Raw genomic sequence first — 24,710 nt, 5'->3', positions numbered from 1 at the left:
TTTTCATGCCCCAAACTAACACCTGCATCAAATCAGATCTGCTCATTGACATTGACCCTATGCCATGACATTGACCCTATGTGTCTTTTTGCAAGGAATGTTTTCACAGTTTTTGCTCTATGGCAAGATGCATTATCATCTTGAAAAATGATTTCATCATCCCCAAACATCCTTTCAGTTGTCCAAAATATCAACGTAAACTTGTGCATTTATTGATGATGTAATGACAGCCATCTCCCCAGTGCCTTTACCTGACATGCAGCCCCATATCATCAATGACTGTGGAAATTTACATGTTCTCTATGAGCGCAGTGATCTAGTTTTAATCTAAACTTACAGGAGGGAAACTTTCTCTTTGTTTGGCTCAATTCATTTTAACAGTTGTATCACTCACTTCAGATCTGTCACACGCTGCTGAGGAAGCTGAAGACTGATGTGAGTGAGGTGATGGTGACCTTTTTGGACTTTCAGAAGAAACGGCACTAGGAACGAGTGGAGCAGCTGCATCGCCAGCAACAGATGGAGATGTTCAACAGGTGGATGAAGGCACAGGTGGAGATGGAGGAGCGGCAAGAAGTAAACGGGATGTTCCAGCAGATGATAATCAGATATTTCCATCATCGTCACTGGAAACCACCAAATGTGGTTTTAAAAGATGAAGTGACACAGGAGGGAGCAGGTTTTTCTTCTGATCTAAATTATTCCCACTGAAAACAGTTTGATTTCTATTTCAATGTTCTGTGTCTTTTTCCTCAAGTTGTGTGGCATCACTGAGGGCAGAATGCCACAGCATGGAGCATTGGTTTCTGATGTGGCTCTACAAGTACTGCAGTTTGATGTTTCAGTATGTTGGGATTTTTTTATTTTTGGTCACACTGTGTAGAAGTTGGTATCGATATCGATATTATCGATATTAGGATCGATCTGCCCACCTTTAGTGACCAAGCCAGTCTGCAGACCTGAACTCAATAGAAAATCTTTGGAGGGAGCTGAAACTCCAAACCTGAAAGATCTGGATAAGATCTATATGGAGGAGTGGACCAAATCAATACAGGATTGTAAATCTTTTGATGTCAGCTAATTTTAATAGTATTGCTTTTATTTTTCGACTTTACAATCCTGATACTTATGAGTGCCAGAGGACACTTTCCTTCTCCTTGTTTGATAAACTGTACAAATGATGAAAAGTGAAGACCTCATTACAAAATGAATATTCAACATCTAAATGGAAACTTCACAGTGTTGCTTTTATAAACTGTATAAACCGTCCAACCGTTTTTTAACAGACTTCAGACGAGACTGCAGGATCTGTTTCTACATGTTTACTTCATACACAATACATGAAAGCACATCTGATGGGGATTTTATGAGTTGGTACCATTTATTTAATTAATCATTGCCTGCTTACATGATATTCAATGTAATCAAAAGTAGTCTGAGTTAAGTTTCTGCTTCTTGTGAAATGAACTGTATCAACTATCTTATCTGTGTGATGTGGGAGTGAAACCAGCCACAAGACTGAAAGAATGTCTTAGCTGACTTGTTAAAGGATTCTACATTTATTATTGTCTGAATTATATTCTTTTATACTTCATTTACTCATTCAATCATAATAATTATGTACCCATTCATATATGCTACATTTAAGCTAAATGATTGCTCAGCCACAGTGATGAACCGTTCACCCCTCCCTTCCCCAAACGAAATGTACCCTAATGCTACATTGTATTGTTTGATTTTTTTATTTATTTTTTCTTTTCCAATAAATGAGCAAGCGCCGGGGGGCGGCGGAGAGGAGCAGGGACAGCAAGGTTGGTCTTAGGTTAGTACGCTCTCTCCGAAGCTTCTCCCCTTTGCCCAAACCTCACAAAAGAGATCTCTGTCTAAGTTAGGGCAACGGACCTGACAACATCATAGGTCTGCAATACTACTAACACATAGTATGTACCACTTAAAAGGCTAAAACTTAAAAGGCCACTTAAAAGGCCAAGCTAAAACAAAACCATGAATTCAATAATCAAAATAAAAAACGTCATATTTCTTAAAATGATTAACACTGGAAGCTGACACCATGAACTCTGGCAGACACTGTTCCATAGGTACATTACGCAGAGTCGAAGACGTAGTCACATGAAGGAGGCCGTGGAGCCCGAACCTCAAACATGGCACTGCCATCTGTCCTTCACACAGCGTCGACCCCATCTTTCTGGTGGTCCAGGCTCAGCGTTGAACTCACACACTCCTCTAAGCCAACCAGAGTGAATTTAGTTACCAGTTACTTGTACAGACACTTATTCTGCAAATTTTTATTTATTTATTTGGTCTGAATGAAATCCAGTGGATCCACAGAGATGTTTGAATAAGTAACTGGTAACTGAATAAGTGTCTGGACAGATATTCGCAATTTCAGCCTGATTTGCAGTTGTAACCCAATTTTTTTTTTTTTTTTTCAGTCAGACCCTATATTAATTATCTCCTTGGACGAAATAAAAGTTCAAAGACGCCCCAGTCTGGAATAATTTTGATCTTTTGACGCCAAATAAGATAAATCTTTTTCTCCTTTCAGCATTGTTTAGTGTTATTTTTCCAATTAGATATGTTTGTACTCCTTTACAATACTAGAAGAATAACCAGAAAACATACACACCTTTATCAACTCGAACTGAAATGTTTATGCTCACCATTTTCATCTGTACCCTGTGAAAGAGTTTTTTCTAAGGCAGGGGAACTGGTGTGTAAGAGGAGAAATCGCCTTGGAGCAAAGACACTTCAGAAACCTTTGTTCTTCAATAAAAATGCATAAATGAATCTATTTTCAGTCTTTTATTTCGTATGCTTTAACACTTAACAAATTTCCATACACAAGTTACAAATTTTGTGTCACACCAGATGTGTGAGAAAGATGTGTGAGAATTGGCAACCCTATGCAATGTGGAGGTGCAGGAACTCAAGGTAGTTCAGGGTCCAGTTACAGTGGTATACAAATATTTAGAAGTTGCCTGCTTCAGAAATAAAATGTGCTATTTATTATGGATTTTGGCATGTTGAATTCAAATATGACAATAACAATGACTAATTGGCTGCTGTTTCCATCATGAAAAATCATAACATGGGTCTTTTTTTTGTATAATTTGTATAAAACTGTTTGTATAATATTTCACCTGTTCTCTTTTTGTAACACTTCAAAAATCAGCAAAAGGGTTATATATTAATCTTTAGTAACACACTGAGCATTTCTTAAAGCCAATCAACAATTTCAAACATTTTCAGTGATATCTCTCTTCATATGTTCCTGGTGACCCTGGCTGGACTGCTTTTGTAGCAGCTTCCAAAGACAAGTCCTCAGACTCTTGTACCACACTTTAAGAATGGAGATGTCCCTCTCCAGGCCTTCTGCTCCCACCAGTGGGTGTTTTTGTATTACCTGAGATCTGTGAGGATGAGTTTGTTGACTCTCGCACATTGTAGCCACTCAAGGTCTGGTTGAAGGCATTTTGTTCTTTAAGCCCATCATTGTTGTCATGGTTCTATGTGGAACCATGGTGTTTGCATTGTTGTGGAGACTTTGGACAGAGTCCTTGATCACCAGACAAAAGTCTGTTTTAGCTGTGCTCAATTATTCAAAAAGATCTCCTTAAAGGTGTCCAAAAGTCAGAAAAAGATCAGTCTCAAAGTTTGTTTTTTTTTGCCAGCAGTGGAAGAAAGGCATTTTCTCCACCTAAAAGGTGACCTTTTCTCAATACAGCAAGTCTTACGCCAATAAAAACACCACCCAATTTTGTTTAAATAATTATTGCACTTTCTGTAAATATGAGAAACTTCATTTCACTTCAAAAATATGTGTTTTTGTAATGATCCAAACAACCAATAATTTATAAAGGAAAATCATGAAAATGATCAGGGATGCCCAAACTTTTGCATACAACTGTACATATAACAAATTTCAAATAATGAACAAACGGTCTCTCTCCGAACGTGATTGGTTGGCGGCCCAGACGCTGACGTCAGCCTCACTTTGGTGGGGAGCGAGCGCTGCTCTCCTATTGGTCGTTTAGGAGTGAGAATTCCCTCCTAAACGGCGACCAGATGTCTGTGATACCGTCTAAGTCTGGTTGTCGGGTTAAATAAACAGGGTCTCTAACATTAACTTATCTGCGGACAGAAGTGTCTTAATCATGATGGACCTCAGTCTGATAAGAAAGTGTGGGACCTGGGATCAATTTAAGATTTTCAGTTTATGCCGTGCTGTCTTTGACGAAACTTTATACTCTTATTGGTCGGTGATGTGGCTCTTAAAAGAGCCGTTTTGTTGACTGTAGATGTTCTCAGATCAGTTTAAGCCCTCTCTCCACGGATGCGGCGGGCCAGCTGGATGTCTTTGGGCATGATGGTCACCCTCTTGGCGTGGATGGCGCACAGGTTGGTGTCCTCGAACAGGCCGACCAGGTAAGCCTCGCTGGCCTCCTGCAGAGCCATCACAGCGGAGCTCTGGAAGCGGAGGTCGGTCTTGAAGTCCTGAGCGATTTCTCTCACCAGGCGCTGGAAGGGCAGCTTGCGGATCAGCAGCTCGGTGGATTTCTGGTAGCGGCGGATCTCTCTCAGCGCCACGGTGCCGGGCCTATAACGGTGGGGCTTCTTCACACCGCCGGTAGCCGGAGCGCTCTTCCGGGCGGCTTTGGTAGCGAGCTGCTTCCTCGGAGCTTTTCCTCCGGTGGACTTACGAGCGGTCTGCTTAGTTCTGGCCATCTCCAACTTACACACCTCTTTCTGCTCAGACTGAAAGACAAATCTGTATCTTTGCCGCCGACGCCGGACTTATAAAGGAGCCGCCGCAGCGTCCACAACGCTGATTGGTCCGCTCTGAGCGCGCGTTGCAGCAGCTTAGCCAGTGAACAAGAGGGATTTCAAACGGTCAGTAAACTCCGCCCACACAGCAGCAGGAGGGAAAACAAGAGATTCAAAGATAAAAACTTCTACTTTTGATCTGTTTCAAGATTTTTAAAACCTGGTTTTGGCAGCCTGGTGGGCGGAACTTGTTTGGACTGTGCGGGAAATGTTTTTGTGTGTAATGTTTTGTTTATGAAGATTTTGTGCGCCTTGTCCTCAGATAAGAGCTTAAAAAGACTCAGAAGCTGTTAAGCAACTTTTATCATTTTCACATGTTTAAAACGAAAATAAAGCCTCCTCACTATATATTATTACTTTAAAGTGTCACAAGGACAAAGATGAGAAACAGCAACTATTAAAAAAAAAAGCCCTCTTTTCTCCTGCAGAATGATGAAGCTTCATGTTGTTCCATTAAAAATATTAACAGTAAATATAACACTGTAAAATCAGTGACTTTGATCCACTGTCAGATCAAAGGAAAGCTCTTTAGGGGGTGTGGTGGCTCTTAAAAGAGCCTTTTTGATTGAAAGTAGCAAACTAACTGCTCACTTCTTGCTTACTGTCTTCTTAGTTTTGGGTTTTGTTGTTTTCTTTGCAGCTGGTTTCTTTGCAGCCGGTTTCTTTGCAGCAGTTTTCTTTGCAGCAGTTTTCTTTGCAGCTGGTTTCTTGGCTGGTTTGGTCTTTTTGGTCGTTTTCTTCGGGCTCTCCTTTGTTTTCTTCATGGGGCTCTTTTGTTTGGTTTTCTTCTTGGGCGTGCTGGGTTTTTTCGCCTTCTTCGGACTTTTCGTGGCTTTTACACCACTTTTTCTCTTGACAGTTTTCTTCTGACCTTCGGTCTTCTTGGCTCTCTTGACCTTCTTTCCTATGGTCACAGGCTTGCTCACCTTATAGGACGCCTTCTTCTTGACCAGGACGCCTTTTTCCTCCATTCTCTTTAAGGTCAAGAGAATCCGGCGCCTGTTCTGAACAGCATCATATCCTTCAGCCTTCAGATGATCCTTGATGGAAGGTAAAGACGAGCCGTTCCGGTTCTTGGATTCTGCCACAATTTTCCTGATGCGCTCGCTGAGTTTGACACCCGGTTTCTTGGTCCTGGGAGTCTTCTTCTTGGCTGGTTTCGTCGCAGGAGCAGCAGTAGCAGCAGCTACTTGTTCTGCCATCGTGCTGACTTGACTTTTCTTCCGCAGACTTCGCTGAGACTTTGATGAACTGTCAGAGAGGCCGAGCTGCCGACTGTACTTAAACACATCATGAGAACCGTAAAGACTCAACCGGGCTCGTGGCTCCGCCGCGCCGTCTGAACGGAGGAGCGCTTGTGTTTTCTGGCCACCGATAAATGAGACAGATTTTCACGAATAAAAAGAAATCGGGTCTAAAATCGTACGGAAGTGAGAGCGGGCGAGTGTTTCTTCATGTTAAAGTCTTTCATAGCTTTGAAATGTTCTGCGTTTTGTTGGACCGACCTTCAAAGTTCTCCAAACTGCTGCCGGATGAAGCGCCGCTCTTTGACTTTTTCCACTGATTCCTCTCCGAAATGCTTCAAAGTCCGTCAGAAACCCACTAAAACCAGTTCGACAGCAGGAATAGATGTTTGTCCGTAGATTAAAAGCATAAATAACGATACAATGTCAAGAATTCGTCTTCAGTGGAAAATGATTTGTCTCCTGCAAACACACTGATGTCAGCACGTGACAGGCTGAGTAACAGACGACTAACTGACATTTGATGTATTAAAGTTATTAACTGAGTTATGCTTAAAAGTTAACTTTCTCTGAATGCGAAATAATATCCTTTATAACGCCTTAATGGAGATGAAACGAACTATATTTCAGTGTAATTAATAAGCAGGAGAAACAAAACCTAACAGCTCCTTTAGTCATTATGAATGACTTTGGATGAGCTGATCCTGATAGTTCATTAACTGATCAGTAAAACCAGATCGTTTTATTGTGTATAATCCAAGAACACCTGAACAAAATGCTGTCTGGCTTTTGACCAGAAGTAAAAATTAAACTTATAGAAATTGTTCAAAAGAACTTGTGAATGAAAGTTTTCTTGAAACCTCTAAACCAGAGATTAAATAAATTAATTTCATTGATTCAAATACTTGAAGATTACAAATTTCATGTCCAGGGGATCAACACACATTATTACTATTATGACAAGATGTACTGAGGTGAAGTGACACACATGAGGAGTAGACATGTCAAACCTCTGGCAAAGATTATGGAATCACCATATAGAAGAAGGTTGACAGCCTTTTTACTTTGCAGCAAAATAATTCAGTAAATAAGAAATATAACACCAAGGTTTGCATAACTGCCTAAATTCTATGAGGACTTCACTAATCATGAAAAATATTCTCCCTGAAGACAATTCCTTGCTTCTCAGTTGGCAGATGATCTTTGCAGGAAGTAACCTTCTCAAGCACCAGCTTTGGAATGATGCTGAATGTGTCAGTGAGTTAATTCCTGAAGTAATGCTTTGACTCTCTGTGATCTACGATGTAAAGCATCATCCCAACACATGATTTTATCATCACCAAACCTATTTTCAGTGGGTGGAATTATAAAGGTGGTCAAGTGTCCACCTGTGCAGTTGGCGTGATGACATACAGTGGCATATAATCAATAAATGAGTCCCTTTGGCTGCTTCTTTGTTCACTCGGGGTTGCCACAGCAGATCCAAGGTGAACTGCATGTTGAATTAGCACAAGTTTAGTTGCCCTTCCTGACGCAGCTCCACATTACATGGAGAAATGTGGTTTGAACCGAGAACCTTCCGCACTGAAACCAAGCACACTAACCACTTGGCCACCACCCCTACACTGGCATATAATCAATAAGTGGTCAAATTAATCATCTTCATATGTGCAAATCATCATTAAATGTTCAAAATTTGTATGACACCAGACAAATGTTCCACCATCTCATCCATGGTCATGTTATATAATATCTGTGCTAAGTCCTTATTTTGTTAGTTGTCATGTATTTGCTTTTGCTATTTGATTGGACGTATCTGGGATCTGGTTTAATGTTTAAACATGAGAAGTTTTACTTCCATCATTTATGTCTAAGTTTTGGGTAATGATGCTGGAACTTTTGTTTGGTGCCGTTCCAATGAGATTTATAAAGATGACTGCCTGAAGAGAACATGTAAATGTCCACAGTCATTGATGATATGGGGCTGCATGTCAGGTAAAGGCACTGGGGAGATGGCTGTCATTACAACCCCTGGCAAAAATTATGGAATCACCGGCCTCAGAGGATGTTCATTCAGTTGTTTAATTTTGTAGAAAAAAAAGCAGATCACAGACATGACACAAAACTAAAGTCATTTCAAATGGCAACTTTCTGGCTTTAAGAAACACTATAAGAAATCAAGAAAAAAAGATTGTGGCAGTCAGTAACGGTTACTTTTTTAGACCAAGCAGAGGAAAAAAATATGGAATCACTCAATTCTGAGGAAAAAAAATTATGGAATCACCCTGTAAATTTTTGTCCCCCAAATTAACACCTGCATCAAATCAGATCTGCTCATTGACATTGACCTTATGTGTCTTTTTGCAAGGAATGTTTTTGCAGTTTTTGCTCTATGGCAAGATGCATTATCATCTTGAAAAATGATTTCATCATCCCCAAACATCCTTTCAATTGTCCAAAATATCAACATAAACTTGTGCATTTATTGATGATGTAATGACAGCCATCTCCCCAGTGCCTTTACCTGACATGCAGCCCCATATCATCAATGACTGTGGAAATTTACATGTTCTGTTCAGGCAGTCATCTTTATAAATCTCATTGGAAAGGCACCAAACAAAAGTTCCAGCATCATCACCTTGCCCAATGCAGATTCGAGATTCATCACTGAATATGACTTTCATCCAGTCATCCACAGTCCACAATTGCTTTTCCTTAGCCCATTGTAACCTTGTTTTTTTCTGTTTAGGTGTTAATGATGTCTTTCGTTTAGCTTTTCTCTATGTAAATCCCATTTCCTTTAGGCGGTTTCTTACAGTTCGGTCACAGACGTTGACTCCAGTTTCCTCCCATTCGTTCCTCATTTGTTTTGTTGTACATTTTTCGATTTTTGAGTTTTCTGTCTTGACGCTTTGTCTTCCTTGGTCTACCAGTATGTTTGCCTTTAACAACCTTCCCAGGTTGTTTGTATTTGGTCCAGAGTTTAGACACAGCTGACTGTGAACAACCAACATCTTTTGCAACATTGCGTGATGATTTACTCTCTTTTAAGAGTTTGATAATCCTCTCCTTTGTTTCAATTGACATCTCTCGTGTTGGAGCCATGATTCATGTCAGTCCATTTGGTGCAACAGCTCTCCAAGGTGTGATCACTCCTTTTTAGATGCAGACTAACGAGCAGATTTGATATGATGCAGGTGTTAGTTTTGGGGATGAAAGTTTACAGGGTGATTCCATAATTTTTTCCTCAGAATTGAGTGATCCATATTTTTTTCCTCTGCTTGGTCTAAAAAAGTAACCGTTACTGACTGCCACAATCTTTTTTTCTTGATTTCTTATAGTGTTTCTTAAAGCCAGAAAGTTGCCATTTGAAATGACTTTAGTTTTGTGTCATGTCTGTGATCTGCTTTTTTTCTACAAAATTAAACAACTGAATGAACATCCTCCGAGGCCGGTGATTCCATAATTTTTGCCAGGGGTTGTACATCATTAATAAATGCACAAGTTTACGTTGATATTTTGGACACTTTTCTTATCCCATCAATTGAAAGGATGTTTGGGGATGATGAAATCATTTTTCAAGATGATAATGCATCTTGCCATAGAGCAAAAACTGTGAAAACATTCCTTGCAAAAAGACACATATGGTTAATGTCATGGCCTGCAAATAGTCCGGATCTTAATCCAATTGAAAATCTTTGGTGGAAGTTGAAGAAAATGGTCCATGACAAGGCTCCAACCTGCAAAGCTGATCTGGCAACAGCAATCAGAGAAAGTTGGAGCCAGATTGATGAAGAGTACTGTTTGTCACTCATTAAGTCCATGCCTCAGAGACTGCAAGCTGTTATAAAAGCCAGAGGTGGTGCAACAAAATACTAGTGATGTGTTTGAGCGTTCTTTTGTTTTTCATGATTCCATAATTTTTTCCTCAGAATTGAGTGATTCCATATTTTTTTTTTCCCTCTGCTTGGTCTAAAAAAGTAACCGTTACTGACTGCCACAATTTTTTTTTCTTGATTTCTTATAGTGTTTCTTAAAGCCAGAAAGTTGCCATTTGAAATGACTTTAGTTTTGTGTCATGTCTGTGATCTGCTTTTTTTCTACAAAATTAAACAACTGAATGATCATCCTCCGAGGCCGGTGATTCCATAATTTTTGCCAGGGGTTGTACACAGCATAACTTCACATGGACAAATGGTGTACTGTTTTGAAACAGTCGCAAAAAGTCTTTTTTTTTTCGGTTCCCAGTGGTGAAGAGAAGATGAGGGAAATGGGAGACGTTGTGTGGGCAAGTGTTAGCCTACACGGCTAACCAGAGTAGCTACGTTCTCTCACCTGCAAAACTGCCACGACACGTTTGTGCTCCGGGTCATAAACAAACCACCTGTCCACTTTCCACCGCATCCTCACTTTTTCTTTGCATTTTCACTTTGCATGTAATTTGCCCAAAAACCCTTTGAAAATGCAGTGTTTTTTTTTTGTTTTTTTTTTTGCTCCAGGAATAGAGAAATTACATCATATGTATGATATTTTAAGCCTTTAGCGCCCGCCCTCAAACAAGACTGCGGTGCCCCATAAATAATGCCAGAGAAGAAGCTCCGTTTACCCTGCTTTCCCCCACAAAGTACAGGTTGGCCGTCCTTTCAATGAAAAGTTACCGTACCCTGCTTTAACTGTCTAATGGTCACGTTATATTTATTTCACAGTGAATATAGTTTTGCCTATTTGACTCTTACTTCTTACCTTTTTCTTGTTGTTTATGCGCCAACACCAGATCAAATTCTTCGTATATGAGAACTTACTTGATAGAACAGTCATTCTGAAGCTAAACATGTGTCTTCTCATTGTGTGGACATCTAGGGACATCCACTCCACTTGTGCATTAAATATTACAGACCGCTGACCGTCACATCTGGGATTTTGGTCTTTTCCAGGGATGATCCACCACACAGGTAGTTTACAGAGAGAAGTGATGCAAAAAAAAAAAAAAAAAAAAAGTCTTTATGATGTAGCTGTTCTGTTTAATAGTCCATCTACAGCCATCCAGAACTGTAAAGCCTGTATACCGAGTACAAACCGTGACGCATATACACACTATCTTACTCAATTAACTGATCCCTCCTTTTTATTTTAGCCAGTCTTTTGACCTTCTTTATCAAGGTACCTCTCATTCAAGGTTTTTTTTTTTTATAAAGTGTCAGGAGTCGAGGCTTCATTTATTGTTCAAACTGGTAACTGTAGTTGTTGCTGTCAATCAGTTTCCCTTAAATTATAACAAGCAACAATCTTGAATCAAATATTAACAAAAAAAATGTACATATTTCTAATTAAGTTATTAACAGGTGGTTTTAAAGTGAGGCCACTTTGCTGTTCGGTTGCGTGTGTGTGGCTCTTAAAAGAGCCGTTGTGTTGCCGCACAAGCAGCTGTTCACTTGGAGCTGGTGTACTTGGTCACGGCCTTGGTGCCCTCGGACACTCTACTCAGAGTTCCCCACAGATGACCAGTGAGAGTAGGAACAAAGATTGAAAAGGAGATCAAGAGCTTAACTTTTGGCTCAGCTCCCTTTTCATCACAACAGTACTGCAGAGTAAATCTCACTCCCAACAGCTCAAAAGGATTCTCTGGTCACAAGGCCAGAGCCCTGGGTTTTAGCCTTCTGTTTAGAGAGTCTGACTCCCATGCTGGAGCTCGTGAGTTTGCGTCCTTTTTGGAATCATTGTCATCAGATACATAATGTGGTATCACTTTCAATATGATTGAAACATTTTTTAATTTTGACTCTGTGCAATTCTTCAATTGACCCCTACTTTGCCCCCTATTGAAAATTCAAATGGCTAAAGTTATTTTTCTACAATATGTACCAAAAAGTATAGTCAAACTTTGGTGCTTGTAACCGGATTTGAATGACTCTGCTGTACTATCTGGTGAAACAAGTCTTCAGCAGTGGATGAAGGCTATAGTAGGTCCAGACCTCAATCATCTGGGTTTTCCCAGCAACTGGACCAGGCTAAGGATCTATTAATGACCGTGTTTGTTGATGTGAAACAACATTGAAAACAGATCAACAACCTGGATGTACATTTTTTTCTCCACATCTATCATCCTGTTTCAAAATCTATGAAGACACAAGCTTCCTCACCATAAAGATATAAGATTTCATATTGTTATCAAAGATATGTTTTTTTCTGTTCAAGGTCAGATCAGGAGGACACTTTGCAGTTCGGTTGCATGTGTGTGGCTCTTAAAAGAGCCGTTGTGTTGCCGCACAAGCAGCTGTTCACTTGGAGCTGGTGTACTTGGTCACGGCCTTGGTGCCCTCGGACACGGCGTGCTTGGCCAGCTCACCGGGCAGCAGCAGGCGGACGGCGGTCTGAATCTCTCTGGAGCTGATGGTGGAGCGCTTGTTGTAGTGAGCCAGACGAGACGCCTCACTGGCGATGCGCTCGAAGATGTCGTTGACGAACGAGTTCATGATGCTCATGGCCTTGGAGGAGATCCCGGTGTCGGGGTGGACCTGCTTCAGCACCTTGTACACGTAGATGGCATAACTCTCCTTCCTGTGCCTTCTCCTCCTCTTGCCGGGTTTACCAGCGCTCTTAGCCACAGACTTCTTGGCTCCTTTCTTCCCTGCTTTAGCTCCTCCTGCTTCCGGCATTTTGTTCTTTCAGTACGTGAACGAGAAGTTCCTCGTCAAGCTGTTGTTCTTATACACCCTATATGCAAATTTAACTGTGCCGCTCCACACTTGTGATTGGCTGACCTGCTTTCCCTGTTTGTTTTCTTTTTTTTTCAGATTTTGTGTAATACACATTTCCACTCTTTAGGTCACATTTCGATATATTTTTACATTTATATGATACATGATGGCTATAATCAGCAAATTTTAATCAAAATGCGACGTATTTCGCGTCTATTTTTTATGTATATAATGTGTATTGACTTAAATTTTGACATAAATGGCTAAATTAACTCTATACACTATAAACAACTTTAAAAATCAATATACACTGCTCACATTTATTAAGGAACAGGTAAAATATAACAACTGTGGTATAATAGGTATAACCCCAACGGTCGTTTTGACCGTTGGGGTTTTACATAATTATTGTATGGCCTTGCCTTACAATATAAAGCGCCTTGGGGCAACTGTTTGTTGTGATTTGGCGCTATATAAAAAAAATTGATTGATTGATTGATTGATAATTGTGCATAAATTTGTTTTGATACTTATGAGTATTCATGAGTAGTTTGGTGTTTTTTTTTCTGGCGGGTAAAACCCGCAAAATAAGGAACATTTTTCTCATCTCCAGTATTTACTGTCCTGTCAATAACACTAAATCATACCTAACCTAAATTCGACGGAGGTTTATGACGTGTTCAATTTAAAGTCGAAGAATCACTTATTTCCTCACAATCCTTCATTTATATGGAAGTTTAAGTTTTATACTTACTAAGCGTCAGTGGTGAGAAATCAAATGTGATTAAGTTTTTTTTAAACAGTGAGTTAAGTTTTAAAGTAGAGAATCAGCTCTTTATGGTGCAGGTTGTTGGCTCTTAAAAGAGCCTTTGTGTTGTTGTTCGGGTTTTAGCCGCCGAAGCCGTACAGGGTTCGGCCCTGCCTCTTCAGGGCGTACACCACATCCATGGCGGTCACAGTCTTCCTCTTAGCGTGCTCGGTGTAGGTGACGGCATCGCGGATCACGTTCTCCAGGAAGACCTTCAGCACGCCGCGAGTCTCCTCGTAGATCAGACCGGAGATCCGCTTCACGCCGCCGCGACGAGCCAAACGGCGGATAGCCGGTTTGGTGATTCCCTGGATATTATCACGGAGAACTTTACGGTGTCGCTTGGCGCCTCCTTTACCGAGTCCTTTACCACCTTTTCCGCGACCGCTCATTTTGTAGATACGAAGTCCAGAAATTTAAGCAGAAAAACGTCGGAAAATGCTCGCAGCTCCTGTATTTAAAGATCATCTGCGGACGTAAGAGAGGACCGAGGGCGCGAACTGTGCTGGGCGGGGCGAAACTCAACCGTCTCTGACAGTCTGAACAGATACTATGATTGGACAAGAGAGCCGAAGTTAAATTTACGGGCGGGGCGAAACTCAACCGTCCAACCGCTTAACCAATCAAAGAAGACGGACAAGATCCGTTTCTACACATTTATAAGTTAAATTTGCAGTTATTTACATCTATTTCCCCGTTGTCGTGTTCTTCACCAAGCTGTAACGCCGAATTATAAAACTTTACAACAAATATACCGAGTTTTACAGATATTTTCCTCATTGTCGCATCTTAAGAAATTACAATGTCGAGCGACAAGTTCTCAACAAATCATCATGATCGAATTTACAGAGATTCTGCAAAATATATCATTTCAATGGTTTTGGTCAGAGTTTTAAAATGTGGTGACTCTATTATGTGGTTGAACACTAGATGGCGACATTATACAAACGGTGACAAAGCAAAACCAATTCACTCATTTTCAACCCAGTTAAAGTGTGTATATGTGTATGTGTGTGTGTGTGTGTGTGTGTGTGTGTGTGTGTGTGTGTGTGTGTGTGTGTGTGTGTGTGTGGGGGGGGGGGGGGGGTGGAGCCTATCCTATCAGTCACAGGGACAAGACGCCAGTCTGTCCGTTACAAGGTTTTTACGAAGTTTTACAGAGAAGAAACAGAAAATCAAAACATCTTCTTCACCAGCTTCAGGCTCTCCATGTAATGTGGAGTTGCGTCAGGAAGGACATCCGGTGTAAAACTTGTGCCATTTCAACATGCAGATCCACCTTGGATTTGCTGTGGCGACCCCGAGTGCAAACAAGGGAGCAGCCAAAGGGACTTACTATTGATGCAGGGAGATCATTCGTAGAACAGAGACACAATAAGAGAAAGCTCTGTGACCTGCAGACTTTTTATTCACCCTAGGGACACAAATTAGTGTAGTGGGGCTGTATAGCAAAACAATTGTGATAAAAGCATGGAAAAACTCTAAACACATCAAAACATGAAAAAAGTCACAGGGTAAAAACAAAACAAAACAGGATACACAATAAAATCACCAGTGTTAAATTAACACTGTCAGTGTTAATTTTACATGCTATTTTACCATGTATTGACATCAAAGTATTATGATGTAGCCTTCATGAGGGAAGTGATGCATTTTTTGTTTTTTTAAATACAGACATTTATTGCGTCCACCAAGGACATAATAAAATCATATGCATTTGTTTATTTTTTTGTCTGTCTGTCTGTTAGCAGGATTATGCCAAAACTACTGCATGGACTTTGGCGTAATTTTCACCACATATATAGTTGTATATGAAAGTTTGGGCACCCCTGATGATTTCCATGATTTTCCTTTATAAACCATTGGTTATTTGGATCAGAAATTTCAGTTAAATATCTCATATAGCAGACAACCACAGTTATATTTGAGAAGTGAAATGAAGTTTCTAGTATTTACAGAAAGTGTGCAATGATTATTTAAAGGAGACCTGCATTGAAAAAAATGCAGTCAGATTTTTTGAAGAAAAAATGACTTACATTTACATATGAGATCCTTCTGGATGTAGTAAAGTAAATCTGCAAGCCCAGATCTGTCATTCAACGAAGAAATCTTCATTTGAAAATGACAAATTTACAGCTAACATTTAGCCCTCCGCAAATTGTCCCTCTCATCATGGACGCTGCCAAGACGTCACGGACAAGACCCTCTCCCAGCATGCATTGCACCAATTGTAATTTGTGGATTTATGTCAGTTTGCATCTGCACCTTTTTCTTGTCTTATACGGAAGGATCTACTTTTTTTAAAACTTCATATTGTCTTGCGGTACGTTTGGTGAGTACACATTTCTTTTATTTGTGCTTGAAAATTATTTTTGGGGACTTTTTCATACGCCCGTTTGATTGAGTGGTGTCACAATGAAAATCTACTGTCTTTCGCCTTCAGGCAGTCATCTTTATAAATCTCATTGGAAAGGCACCAAACAAAAGTTCCAGCATCATCACCTTGCCCAATGCAGATTCGAGATTCATCACTGAATATGACTTTCATCCAGTCATCCACAGTCCACAATTGCTTTTCCTTAGTCCATTGTAACCTTGTTTTTTTCTGTTTAGGTGTTAATGATGTCTTTCGTTTAGCTTTTCTCTATGTAAATCCCATTTCCTTTAGGCGGTTTCTTACAGTTCGGTCACAGACGTTGACTCCAGTTTCCTCCCATTCGTTCCTCATTTGTTTTGTTGTACATTTTTCGATTTTTGAGTTTTCTGTTTTGACGCTTTGTCTTCCTTGGTCTACCAGTATGTTTGCCTTTAACAACCTTCCCAGGTTGTTTGTATTTGGTCCAGAGTTTAGACACAGCTGACTGTGAACAACCAACATCTTTTGCAACATTGCGTGATGATTTACTCTCTTTTAAGAGTTTGATAATCCTCTCCTTTGTTTCAATTGACATCTCTCGTGTTGGAGCCATGATTCATGTCAGTCCATTTGGTGCAACAGCTCTCCAAGGTGTGATCACTCCTTTTTAGATGCAGACTAACGAGCAGATTTGATATGATGCAGGTGTTAGTTTTGGGGATGAAAATTTACAGGGTGATTCCATAATTTTTTCCTCAGAATTGAGTGATCCATATTTTTTTCCTCTGCTTGGTCTAAAAAAGTAACCGTTACTGACTGCCACAATCTTTTTTTCTTGATTTCTTATAGTGTTTCTTAAAGCCAGAAAGTTGCCATTTGAAATGACTTTAGTTTTGTGTCATGTCTGTGATCTGCTTTTTTTCTACAAAATTAAACAACTGAATGAACATCCTCTGAGGCCGGTGATTCCATAATTTTTGCCAGGGGTTGTACATCATTAATAAATGCACAAGTTTACGTTGATATTTTGGACACTTTTCTTATCCCATCAATTGAAAGGATGTTTGGGGATGATGAAATCATTTTTCAAGATGATAATGCATCTTGCCATAGAGCAAAAACTGTGAAAACATTCCTTGCAAAAAGACACATATGGTTAATGTCATGGCCTGCAAATAGTCCGGATCTTAATCCAATTGAAAATCTTTGGTGGAAGTTGAAGAAAATGGTCCATGACAAGGCTCCAACCTGCAAAGCTGATCTGGCAACAGCAATCAGAGAAAGTTGGAGCCAGATTGATGAAGAGTACTGTTTGTCACTCATTAAGTCCATGCCTCAGAGACTGCAAGCTGTTATAAAAGCCAGAGGTGGTGCAACAAAATACTAGTGATGTGTTGGAGCGTTCTCTTGTTTTCATGATTCCATAATTTTTTCCTCAGAATTGAGTGATTCCATATTTTTTTTCCCTCTGCTTGGTCTAAAAAAGTAACCGTTACTGACCGCCACAATTTTTTTTTCCCGATTTATTATAGTGTTTGTTAAAGCCAGAAAGTTGCCATTTGAAATGACTTTAGTTTTGTGTCATGTCTGTGATCTGCTTTTTTTCTACAAAATTAAACAACTGAATGATCATCCTCCGAGGCCGGTGATTCCATAATTTTTGCCAGGGGTTGTACACAGCATAACTTCACATGGACAAATGGTGTACTGTTTTGAAACAGTCGCAAAAAGTCTTTTTTTTTCGGTTCCCAGTGGTGAAGAGAAGATGCTATTTCACAGTGAATATAGTTTTGCCTATTTGACTCTTACTTCTTACCTTTTTCTTGTTGTTTATGCGCCAACACCAGATCAAATTCTTCGTATATGAGAACTTACTTGATAGAACAGTCATTCTGAAGCTAAACATGTGTCTTCTCATTGTGTGGACATCTAGGGACATCCACTCCACTTGTGCATTTTACAGAATTAGATCATTAAATATTACAGACCGCTGACCGTCACATCTGGGATTTTGGTCTTTTCCAGGGATGATCCACCACACAGGTAGTTTAGAGAGAAGTGATGCAAAAAAAAAAAAAAAAAAAAAAGTCTTTATGATGTAGCTGTTCTGTTTAATAGTCCATCTACAGCCATCCAGAACTGTAAAGCCTGTATACCGAGTACAAACCGTGACGCATATACACACTATCTTACTCAATTAACTGATCCCTCCTTTTTATTTTATTCAGTCTTTTGACCTTCTTTATCAAGGTACCTCTCATTCAAGGTTTTTTTTTTTTTTTTTTATAAAAAGTGTCAGGAGTCGAGGCTTCATTTATTGTTCAAACTGGTAACTGTAGTTGTTGCTGTCAATCAGTTTCCCTTAAATTGTAACAAGCAACAATCTTGAATCAAATATTAACAAAAAAATGTACATATTTCTAAGTTAACAGGTGGTTTTAAAGTGAGGCCACTTTGCTGTTCGGTTGCGTGTGTGTGGCTCTTAAAAGAGCCGTTGTGTTGCCGCACAAGCAGCTGTTCACTTGGAGCTGGTGTACTTGGTCACGGCCTTGGTGCCCTCGGACACGGCGTGCTTGGCCAGCTCACCGGGCAACAGCAGGCGGACGGCGGTCTGAATCTCTCTGGAGCTGATAGTGGAGCGCTTGTTGTAGTGAGCCAGACGAGATGCCTCACTGGCGATGCGCTCGAAGATGTCGTTGACGAACGAGTTCATGATGCTCATAGCCTTGGAGGAGATCCCGGTGTCGGGGTGGACCTGCTTCAGCACCTTGTACACGTAGATGCCATAGGTCTGCTTCCTGGCCTTCTTTCTCCTCTTACCTCCTTTAAGAGTTTTTTTTGCCACTGACTTCTTAGCGCCCTTCTTCGGGGCCTTGGGTTGTTGCTGTTCAGGCATGTTGTCTCTCAGCTGACTGAAAATGAAGTTTTGCCTAGAGCCGGTGCTCTTATACACTCTGTATGCAAATCAGACTGTGCAGATCCACGTCTGTGATTGGTTAAACCTTTCCCGTCTCTGCACTCAAATCTACCGAAGGTGGGTTTTATGCCGTTTCAAGTTTCAACTGCCTGATTTCACGATCGAATATAGTCAGTTATTTTACCATGTGAATAGAAATTACATTTTGTAAACACTTCAACTAATTTAGTTAAAAAACTGATTAATTACGTAAGTACACGAGAAGGAATGATTAAGCAACGTTACACGGACTTTAAGCTGTTTTAACCTCACATTTGAGTTTTTTTTTTTTTAACTCAACCGTTACGATCACTGCAAAACTTTTTTTCATCTTTATTCGTTGTACAATACACATATATATATATATATATATATATACACATACACACACACAGAATGCGCTCACGTTTTTATTGCTTGATGAAAACGGGAGTTTACAGCATGAGTTGAAGTGTCACTTGCTCGAACTAAATGTGTTTTATAGACGATTGTGTCTAAATTCAACTGCGCTGATCCGCGCGTTTGATTGGTTACCAGCTGCGCCGCTTTAAACTCAGGCAGGTTTCTGCATTTCTAAAACCCGCGTTTAAGTACTTTTTTGGTAACATAGTAAGCGTTAAAGTTACCAACGGACCAAGAAAGGTGCTTTTTTTGGTAGTGGTTGGCTCTGAAAAGAGCCGTTTTGTCGTTAGAGCGTTGAGTTTTACTTGGGTTTGCTCTTCTCGGTCTTCTTGGGCAGTAGGACGGCCTGGATGTTGGGCAGCACGCCGCCTTGAGCGATCGTCACTCCACCCAGCAACTTGTTGAGCTCCTCGTCGTTCCGGACAGCCAGCTGCAGATGACGCGGGATGATACGAGTCTTCTTGTTGTCGCGGGCAGCGTTTCCAGCCAGCTCCAGGATCTCAGCGGTCAGATATTCCAGTACAGCCGCCAGGTAGACGGGAGCGCCGGCACCAACACGCTCCGCATAGTTGCCCTTCCTCAGCAGCCTGTGGACACGACCGACCGGGAACTGGAGCCCGGCACGAGAAGAGCGAGTCTTCGGCTTCGCTTTAGCCTTTCCACCAACTCCTTTGCCTCTTCCAGACATGTTGCTAAATTTGTTAAAATGTGCTGGAAAGCCAAGGTTCTCGACTTTTATAGTCTCCTGCTGTTCGCCGATTGGTCAGGCAGAGCTGTAGCAGTAGCGTCCAATCAAAACACGTTGTGACGTTTTTGTCAGTCAGAATGAATTAAAATTCATTTATTGAAGTACAATAGGACCAAAAAACACACATCATGTATAAATAGAAATACAAAAATTGTCATAGCTAATTTTTAATTAAACATCTGGTAACAGTTGTGAGTGACACTCGCCACCTAGCGGGCGTGCCGGTTCTTGCACCAGCTGTACCGTTGTCAGTGAAATTAGCCAAAAAAAATAAATAAATAAATAAAAATTGATGCGGTCCGATTTCGGCACGCGGGCCGAGATGATAAATTGTTTCTTTTATGGGGCCTAATTTACCAAGTCATGTGTCTTTATTAGAGAAGACGACATGACAAGTCGAACAAAATCGGTCTATTTTATTTCTTTATTCACTGAAAAAGACGGGTTGTTGTGCATTTGGAGGCACTAATAGACACAACAAGGGCTTCAAGATGTACAGATTCCCTTCAAATTTGAACACGGTTTGAAAATAATAAACGGTCAGACTTTTAATCACAGAAATGACTCCGGTCCCATTTTCCTCAAATCAGCAAGTGTCAGAGCTGAACTTTAATTTGTACCTCTGTTACTGTGCACGTCCAGACTGTTCAGGGTTTTTAATGGAAATACATTGTGATCAGACGGGACATTTATCCAATGTGAGTGATATCTTTGTAATGGATTAGTTACAGTCAGGAAATGACGGAAATGACTCCAGTCCCACATGTGAGGAGTTTAATGAAAATACATTGAGATCAGACGGGACATTTTATCGGATGTGAGTGAAAAATCCGCTGTACAAAATCCATTATGTATGGTGTTTATTACATGGAAAACAATACACCACCTTTGGGACTTTTTTTGTCCGGTGACTGTGAATATCTGGTTTATACGATGACAGTTTTGGTGAGTTTTACTGTACATGGGACTGAACGATAAATTTACCTCTCAAAGCTTCTTCTGTTCAGATCTGAAGGGAATCTGTACATCTTGAAGCCCTTTTTGTGTCTATTTGTGCCTCCAAATGGACAGCAACCCGTCTTTTTCAGTGAATAAAGAGATAAAATAGCTGATTTACATGAAGACACATTAACAGCCAACGTTATTTTGAACCCAAGAGTCACATGACTCTACTTATTGGTTCTACTCAGAGTTCCCCACAGATGACCAGTGAGAGTAGGAACAAAGATTGAAAAGGAGATCAAGAGCTTGACTTTTGGCTCCCTTTTCATCACAACAGTACTGCAGAGTAAATCTCACTCCCAACAGCTCAAAAGGATTCTCTGGTCACAAGGCCAGAGCCCTGGGTTTTAGCCTTCTGTTTAGAGAGTCCGACTCCCATGCTGGAGCTCGTGAGTTTGCGTCCCGAGGGGAGCGAATGGGCTGAGTCATAACAACACAACGCAGAGTGCAGCTGTGACATATAGATAGTCCAAACTATACCTTTTTGGAATCATTGTCATCAGATACATAATGTGGTATCACTTTCAATATGATTGAAACATTTTTTAATTTTGACTCTGTGCAATTCTTCAATTGACCCCTACTTTGCCCCCTATTGAAAATTCAAATGGCTAAAGTTATTTTTCTACAATATGTACCAAAAAGTATAGTCAAACTTTGGTGCTTGTAACCGGATTTGAATGACTCTGCTGTACTATCTGGTGAAACAAGTCTTCAGCAGTGGATGAAGGCTATAGTAGGTCCAGACCTCAATCATCTGGGTTTTCCCAGCAACTGGACCAGGCTAAGGATCTATTAATGACCGTGTTTGTTGATGTGAAACAACATTGAAAACAGATCAACAACCTGGATGTACATTTTTTTCTCCACATCTATCATCCTGTTTCAAAATCTATGAAGACACAAGCTTCCTCACCATAAAGAGATAAGATTTCATATTATCAAAGATATGTTTTTTCTGTTCAAGGTCAGATCAGGAGGACACTTTGCTGTTCAGTTGCATGTGTGTGGCTCTTAAAAGAGCCGTTGTGTTGCCGCACAAGCAGCTGTTCACTTGGAGCTGGTGTACTTGGTCACGGCCTTGGTGCCCTCGGACACGGCGTGCTTGGCCAGCTCACCGGGCAGCAGCAGGCGGACGGCGGTCTGAATCTCTCTGGAGCTGATGGTGGAGCGCTTGTTGTAGTGAGCCAGACGAGACGCCTCACTGGCGATGCGCTCGAAGATGTCGTTGACGAACGAGTTCATGATGCTCATAGCCTTGGAGGAGATCCCGGTGTCGGGGTGGACCTGCTTCAGCACCTTGTACACGTAGATGGCATAACTCTCCTTCCTGTGCCTTCTCCTCCTCTTGCCAGGTTTACCAGCGCTCTTAGCCACAGACTTCTTGGCTCCTTTCTTCCCTGCTTTAGCTCCTCCTGCTTCCGGCATTTTGTTCTTTCAGTACGTGAACGATAAGTTCCTCGTGAAGCTGTTGTTCTTATACACCCTATATGCAAATTTAACTGTGCCGCTCCACACTTGTGATTGGCTGACCTGCTTTCCCTGTTTGTTTTCTTTTTTTTTTCAGATTTTGTGTAATACACATTTCCACTCTTTAGGTCACATTTCGATATATTTTTACATTTATATGATACATGATGGCTATAATCAGCAAATTTTAATCAAAATGCGACGTATTTCGCGTCTATTTTTTATGTATATAATGTGTATTGACTTAAATTTTGACATAAATGGCTAAATTAACTCTATACACTATAAACAACTTTAAAAATCAATATACACTGCTCACATTTATTAAAGGAACAGGTAAAATATAACAACTGTGGTATAATAGGTATAATTGTGCATAAATTTGTTTTGATACTTATGAGTATTCATGAGTAGTTTGGTGTTTTTTTTTCTGGCGGGTAAAACCCGCAAAATAAGGAACATTTTTCTCATCTCCAGTATTTACTGTCCTGTCAATAACACTAAATCATACCTAACCTAAATTCGACGGAGGTTTATGACGTGTTCAATTTAAAGTCGAAGAATCACTTATTTCCTCACAATCCTTCATTTATATGGAAGTTTAAGTTTTATACTTACTAAGCGTCAGTGGTGAGAAATCAAATGTGATTAAGTTTTTTTAAACAGTGAGTTAAGTTTTAAAGTAGAGAATCAGCTCTTTATGGTGCAGGTTGTTGGCTCTTAAAAGAGCCTTTGTGTTGTTGTTCGGGTTTTAGCCGCCGAAGCCGTACAGGGTTCGGCCCTGCCTCTTCAGGGCGTACACCACATCCATGGCGGTCACAGTCTTCCTCTTAGCGTGCTCGGTGTAGGTGACGGCATCCCGGATCACGTTCTCCAGGAAAACCTTCAACACGCCGCGAGTCTCCTCGTAGATCAGACCGGAGATCCGCTTCACGCCGCCGCGACGAGCCAAACGGCGGATAGCCGGTTTGGTGATTCCCTGGATATTATCACGGAGCACTTTACGGTGTCGCTTAGCGCCTCCTTTACCGAGTCCTTTACCACCTTTTCCGCGACCGCTCATTTTGTAGATACGAAGTCCAGAAATTTAAGCAGAAAAACGTCGGAAATGCTCGCAGCTCCTGTATTTAAAGATCATCTGCGGACGTAAGAGAGGACCGAGGGCGCGAACTGTGGTGGGCGGGGCGAAACTCAACCGTCTCTGACAGTCTGAACAGATACTATGATTGGACAATGATTGGATTTGCTGTATCGTTATCTTTGGCTGCTTTCAGTGATGCCGGTATTTGGTTAGACTCTTTCTCTCCGATTGTTCTGTCTGAGTTATTTTCATTAGTTACTTCATCCAAACCATCAACATGTTTATTAGACCCCATTCCTACCAGGCTGCTCAAGGAAGCCCTACCATTATTTAATGCTTCGATCTTAAATATGATCAATCTATCTTTGTTAGTTGGCTATGTACCACAGGCTTTTAAGGTGGCAGTAATTAAACCATTACTTAAAAAGCCATCACTTGACCCAGCTATCTTAGCTAATTATAGGCCAATCTCCAACCTTCCTTTTCTCTCAAAAATTCTTGAAAGGGTAGTTGTAAAACAGCTAACTGATCATCTGCAGAGGAATGGTCTATTTGAAGAGTTTCAGTCAGGTTTTAGAATTCATCATAGTACAGAAACAGCATTAGTGAAGGTTACAAATGATCTTCTTATGGCTTCGGACAGTGGACTTATCTCTGTGCTTGTTCTGTTAGACCTCAGTGCTGCTTTTGATACTGTTGACCATAAAATTTTATTACAGAGATTAGAGCATGTCATAGGTATTAAAGGCACTGCGCTGCGGTGGTTTGAATCATATTTGTCTAATAGATTACAATTTGTTCATGTAAATGGGGAATCTTCTTCACAGACTAAAGTTAATTATGGAGTTCCACAAGGTTCTGTGCTAGGACCAATTTTATTCACTTTATACATGCTTCCCTTAGGCAGTATTATTAGACGGTATTGCTTAAATTTTCATTGTTATGCAGATGATACCCAGCTTTATCTATCCATGAAGCCAGATGACACACACCAATTAGCTAAACTGCAGGATTGTTTTACAGACATAAAGACATGGATGACCTCTAATTTCCTGCTTTTAAACTCAGATAAAACTGAAGTTATTGTACTTGGCCCCACA

At 40.6% G+C, this 24,710-nt stretch overlaps 8 protein-coding genes across 8 annotated transcripts; all 8 read right to left on the bottom strand.

Annotated features, from left to right (window-relative positions):
* Nucleotides 1-4,281: 4,281 nt before the first annotated feature.
* Nucleotides 4,282-4,776, bottom strand: LOC117516781 (histone H3). The gene has a single exon (XM_034177637.1). It carries the CDS (start codon nucleotides 4,744-4,746, stop codon nucleotides 4,336-4,338), a length of 411 nt encoding a protein of 136 aa, XP_034033528.1. The 5' UTR covers nucleotides 4,747-4,776; the 3' UTR covers nucleotides 4,282-4,335.
* A 620-nt stretch (nucleotides 4,777-5,396) lies between these two features.
* LOC117516779 (histone H1-like) lies at nucleotides 5,397-6,488 on the bottom strand. The gene has a single exon (XM_034177635.1). The coding sequence runs from the start codon at nucleotides 6,045-6,047 to the stop codon at nucleotides 5,433-5,435; it is 615 nt and encodes a 204-aa protein (XP_034033526.1). The 5' UTR covers nucleotides 6,048-6,488; the 3' UTR covers nucleotides 5,397-5,432.
* Nucleotides 6,489-12,321: 5,833 nt separating this feature from the next.
* On the bottom strand, nucleotides 12,322-12,745 carry LOC117516786 (histone H2B 1/2-like). Its single transcript, XM_034177641.1, has one exon. It carries the CDS (start codon nucleotides 12,743-12,745, stop codon nucleotides 12,368-12,370), a length of 378 nt encoding a protein of 125 aa, XP_034033532.1. The 3' UTR covers nucleotides 12,322-12,367.
* An 873-nt stretch (nucleotides 12,746-13,618) lies between these two features.
* LOC117516792 (histone H4) lies at nucleotides 13,619-13,990 on the bottom strand. Its single transcript, XM_034177648.1, has one exon. It carries the CDS (start codon nucleotides 13,985-13,987, stop codon nucleotides 13,676-13,678), a length of 312 nt encoding a protein of 103 aa, XP_034033539.1. The 5' UTR covers nucleotides 13,988-13,990; the 3' UTR covers nucleotides 13,619-13,675.
* Nucleotides 13,991-18,423: 4,433 nt separating this feature from the next.
* LOC117516788 (late histone H2B.L4-like) lies at nucleotides 18,424-19,013 on the bottom strand. Its single transcript, XM_034177644.1, has one exon. The coding sequence runs from the start codon at nucleotides 18,845-18,847 to the stop codon at nucleotides 18,470-18,472; it is 378 nt and encodes a 125-aa protein (XP_034033535.1). The 5' UTR covers nucleotides 18,848-19,013; the 3' UTR covers nucleotides 18,424-18,469.
* Nucleotides 19,014-19,358: 345 nt separating this feature from the next.
* LOC117516784 (histone H2A-like) lies at nucleotides 19,359-20,020 on the bottom strand. The gene has a single exon (XM_034177639.1). It carries the CDS (start codon nucleotides 19,995-19,997, stop codon nucleotides 19,611-19,613), a length of 387 nt encoding a protein of 128 aa, XP_034033530.1. The 5' UTR covers nucleotides 19,998-20,020; the 3' UTR covers nucleotides 19,359-19,610.
* Nucleotides 20,021-22,063: 2,043 nt separating this feature from the next.
* On the bottom strand, nucleotides 22,064-22,487 carry LOC117516785 (histone H2B 1/2-like). The gene has a single exon (XM_034177640.1). It carries the CDS (start codon nucleotides 22,485-22,487, stop codon nucleotides 22,110-22,112), a length of 378 nt encoding a protein of 125 aa, XP_034033531.1. The 3' UTR covers nucleotides 22,064-22,109.
* Nucleotides 22,488-23,223: 736 nt separating this feature from the next.
* LOC117516775 (histone H4) lies at nucleotides 23,224-23,595 on the bottom strand. Its single transcript, XM_034177627.1, has one exon. The coding sequence runs from the start codon at nucleotides 23,590-23,592 to the stop codon at nucleotides 23,281-23,283; it is 312 nt and encodes a 103-aa protein (XP_034033518.1). The 5' UTR covers nucleotides 23,593-23,595; the 3' UTR covers nucleotides 23,224-23,280.
* Nucleotides 23,596-24,710: the final 1,115 nt, after the last annotated feature.

The sequence above is a fragment of the Thalassophryne amazonica genome, chromosome 9, assembly GCF_902500255.1.
Source record: "Thalassophryne amazonica chromosome 9, fThaAma1.1, whole genome shotgun sequence".
In the NCBI taxonomy this organism is placed as follows: Eukaryota; Metazoa; Chordata; class Actinopteri; order Batrachoidiformes; family Batrachoididae; genus Thalassophryne; species Thalassophryne amazonica.
The sequence above is the reverse complement of the archived record's forward strand: the minus strand, read 5'-3'. Positions and strand labels throughout refer to the sequence as shown.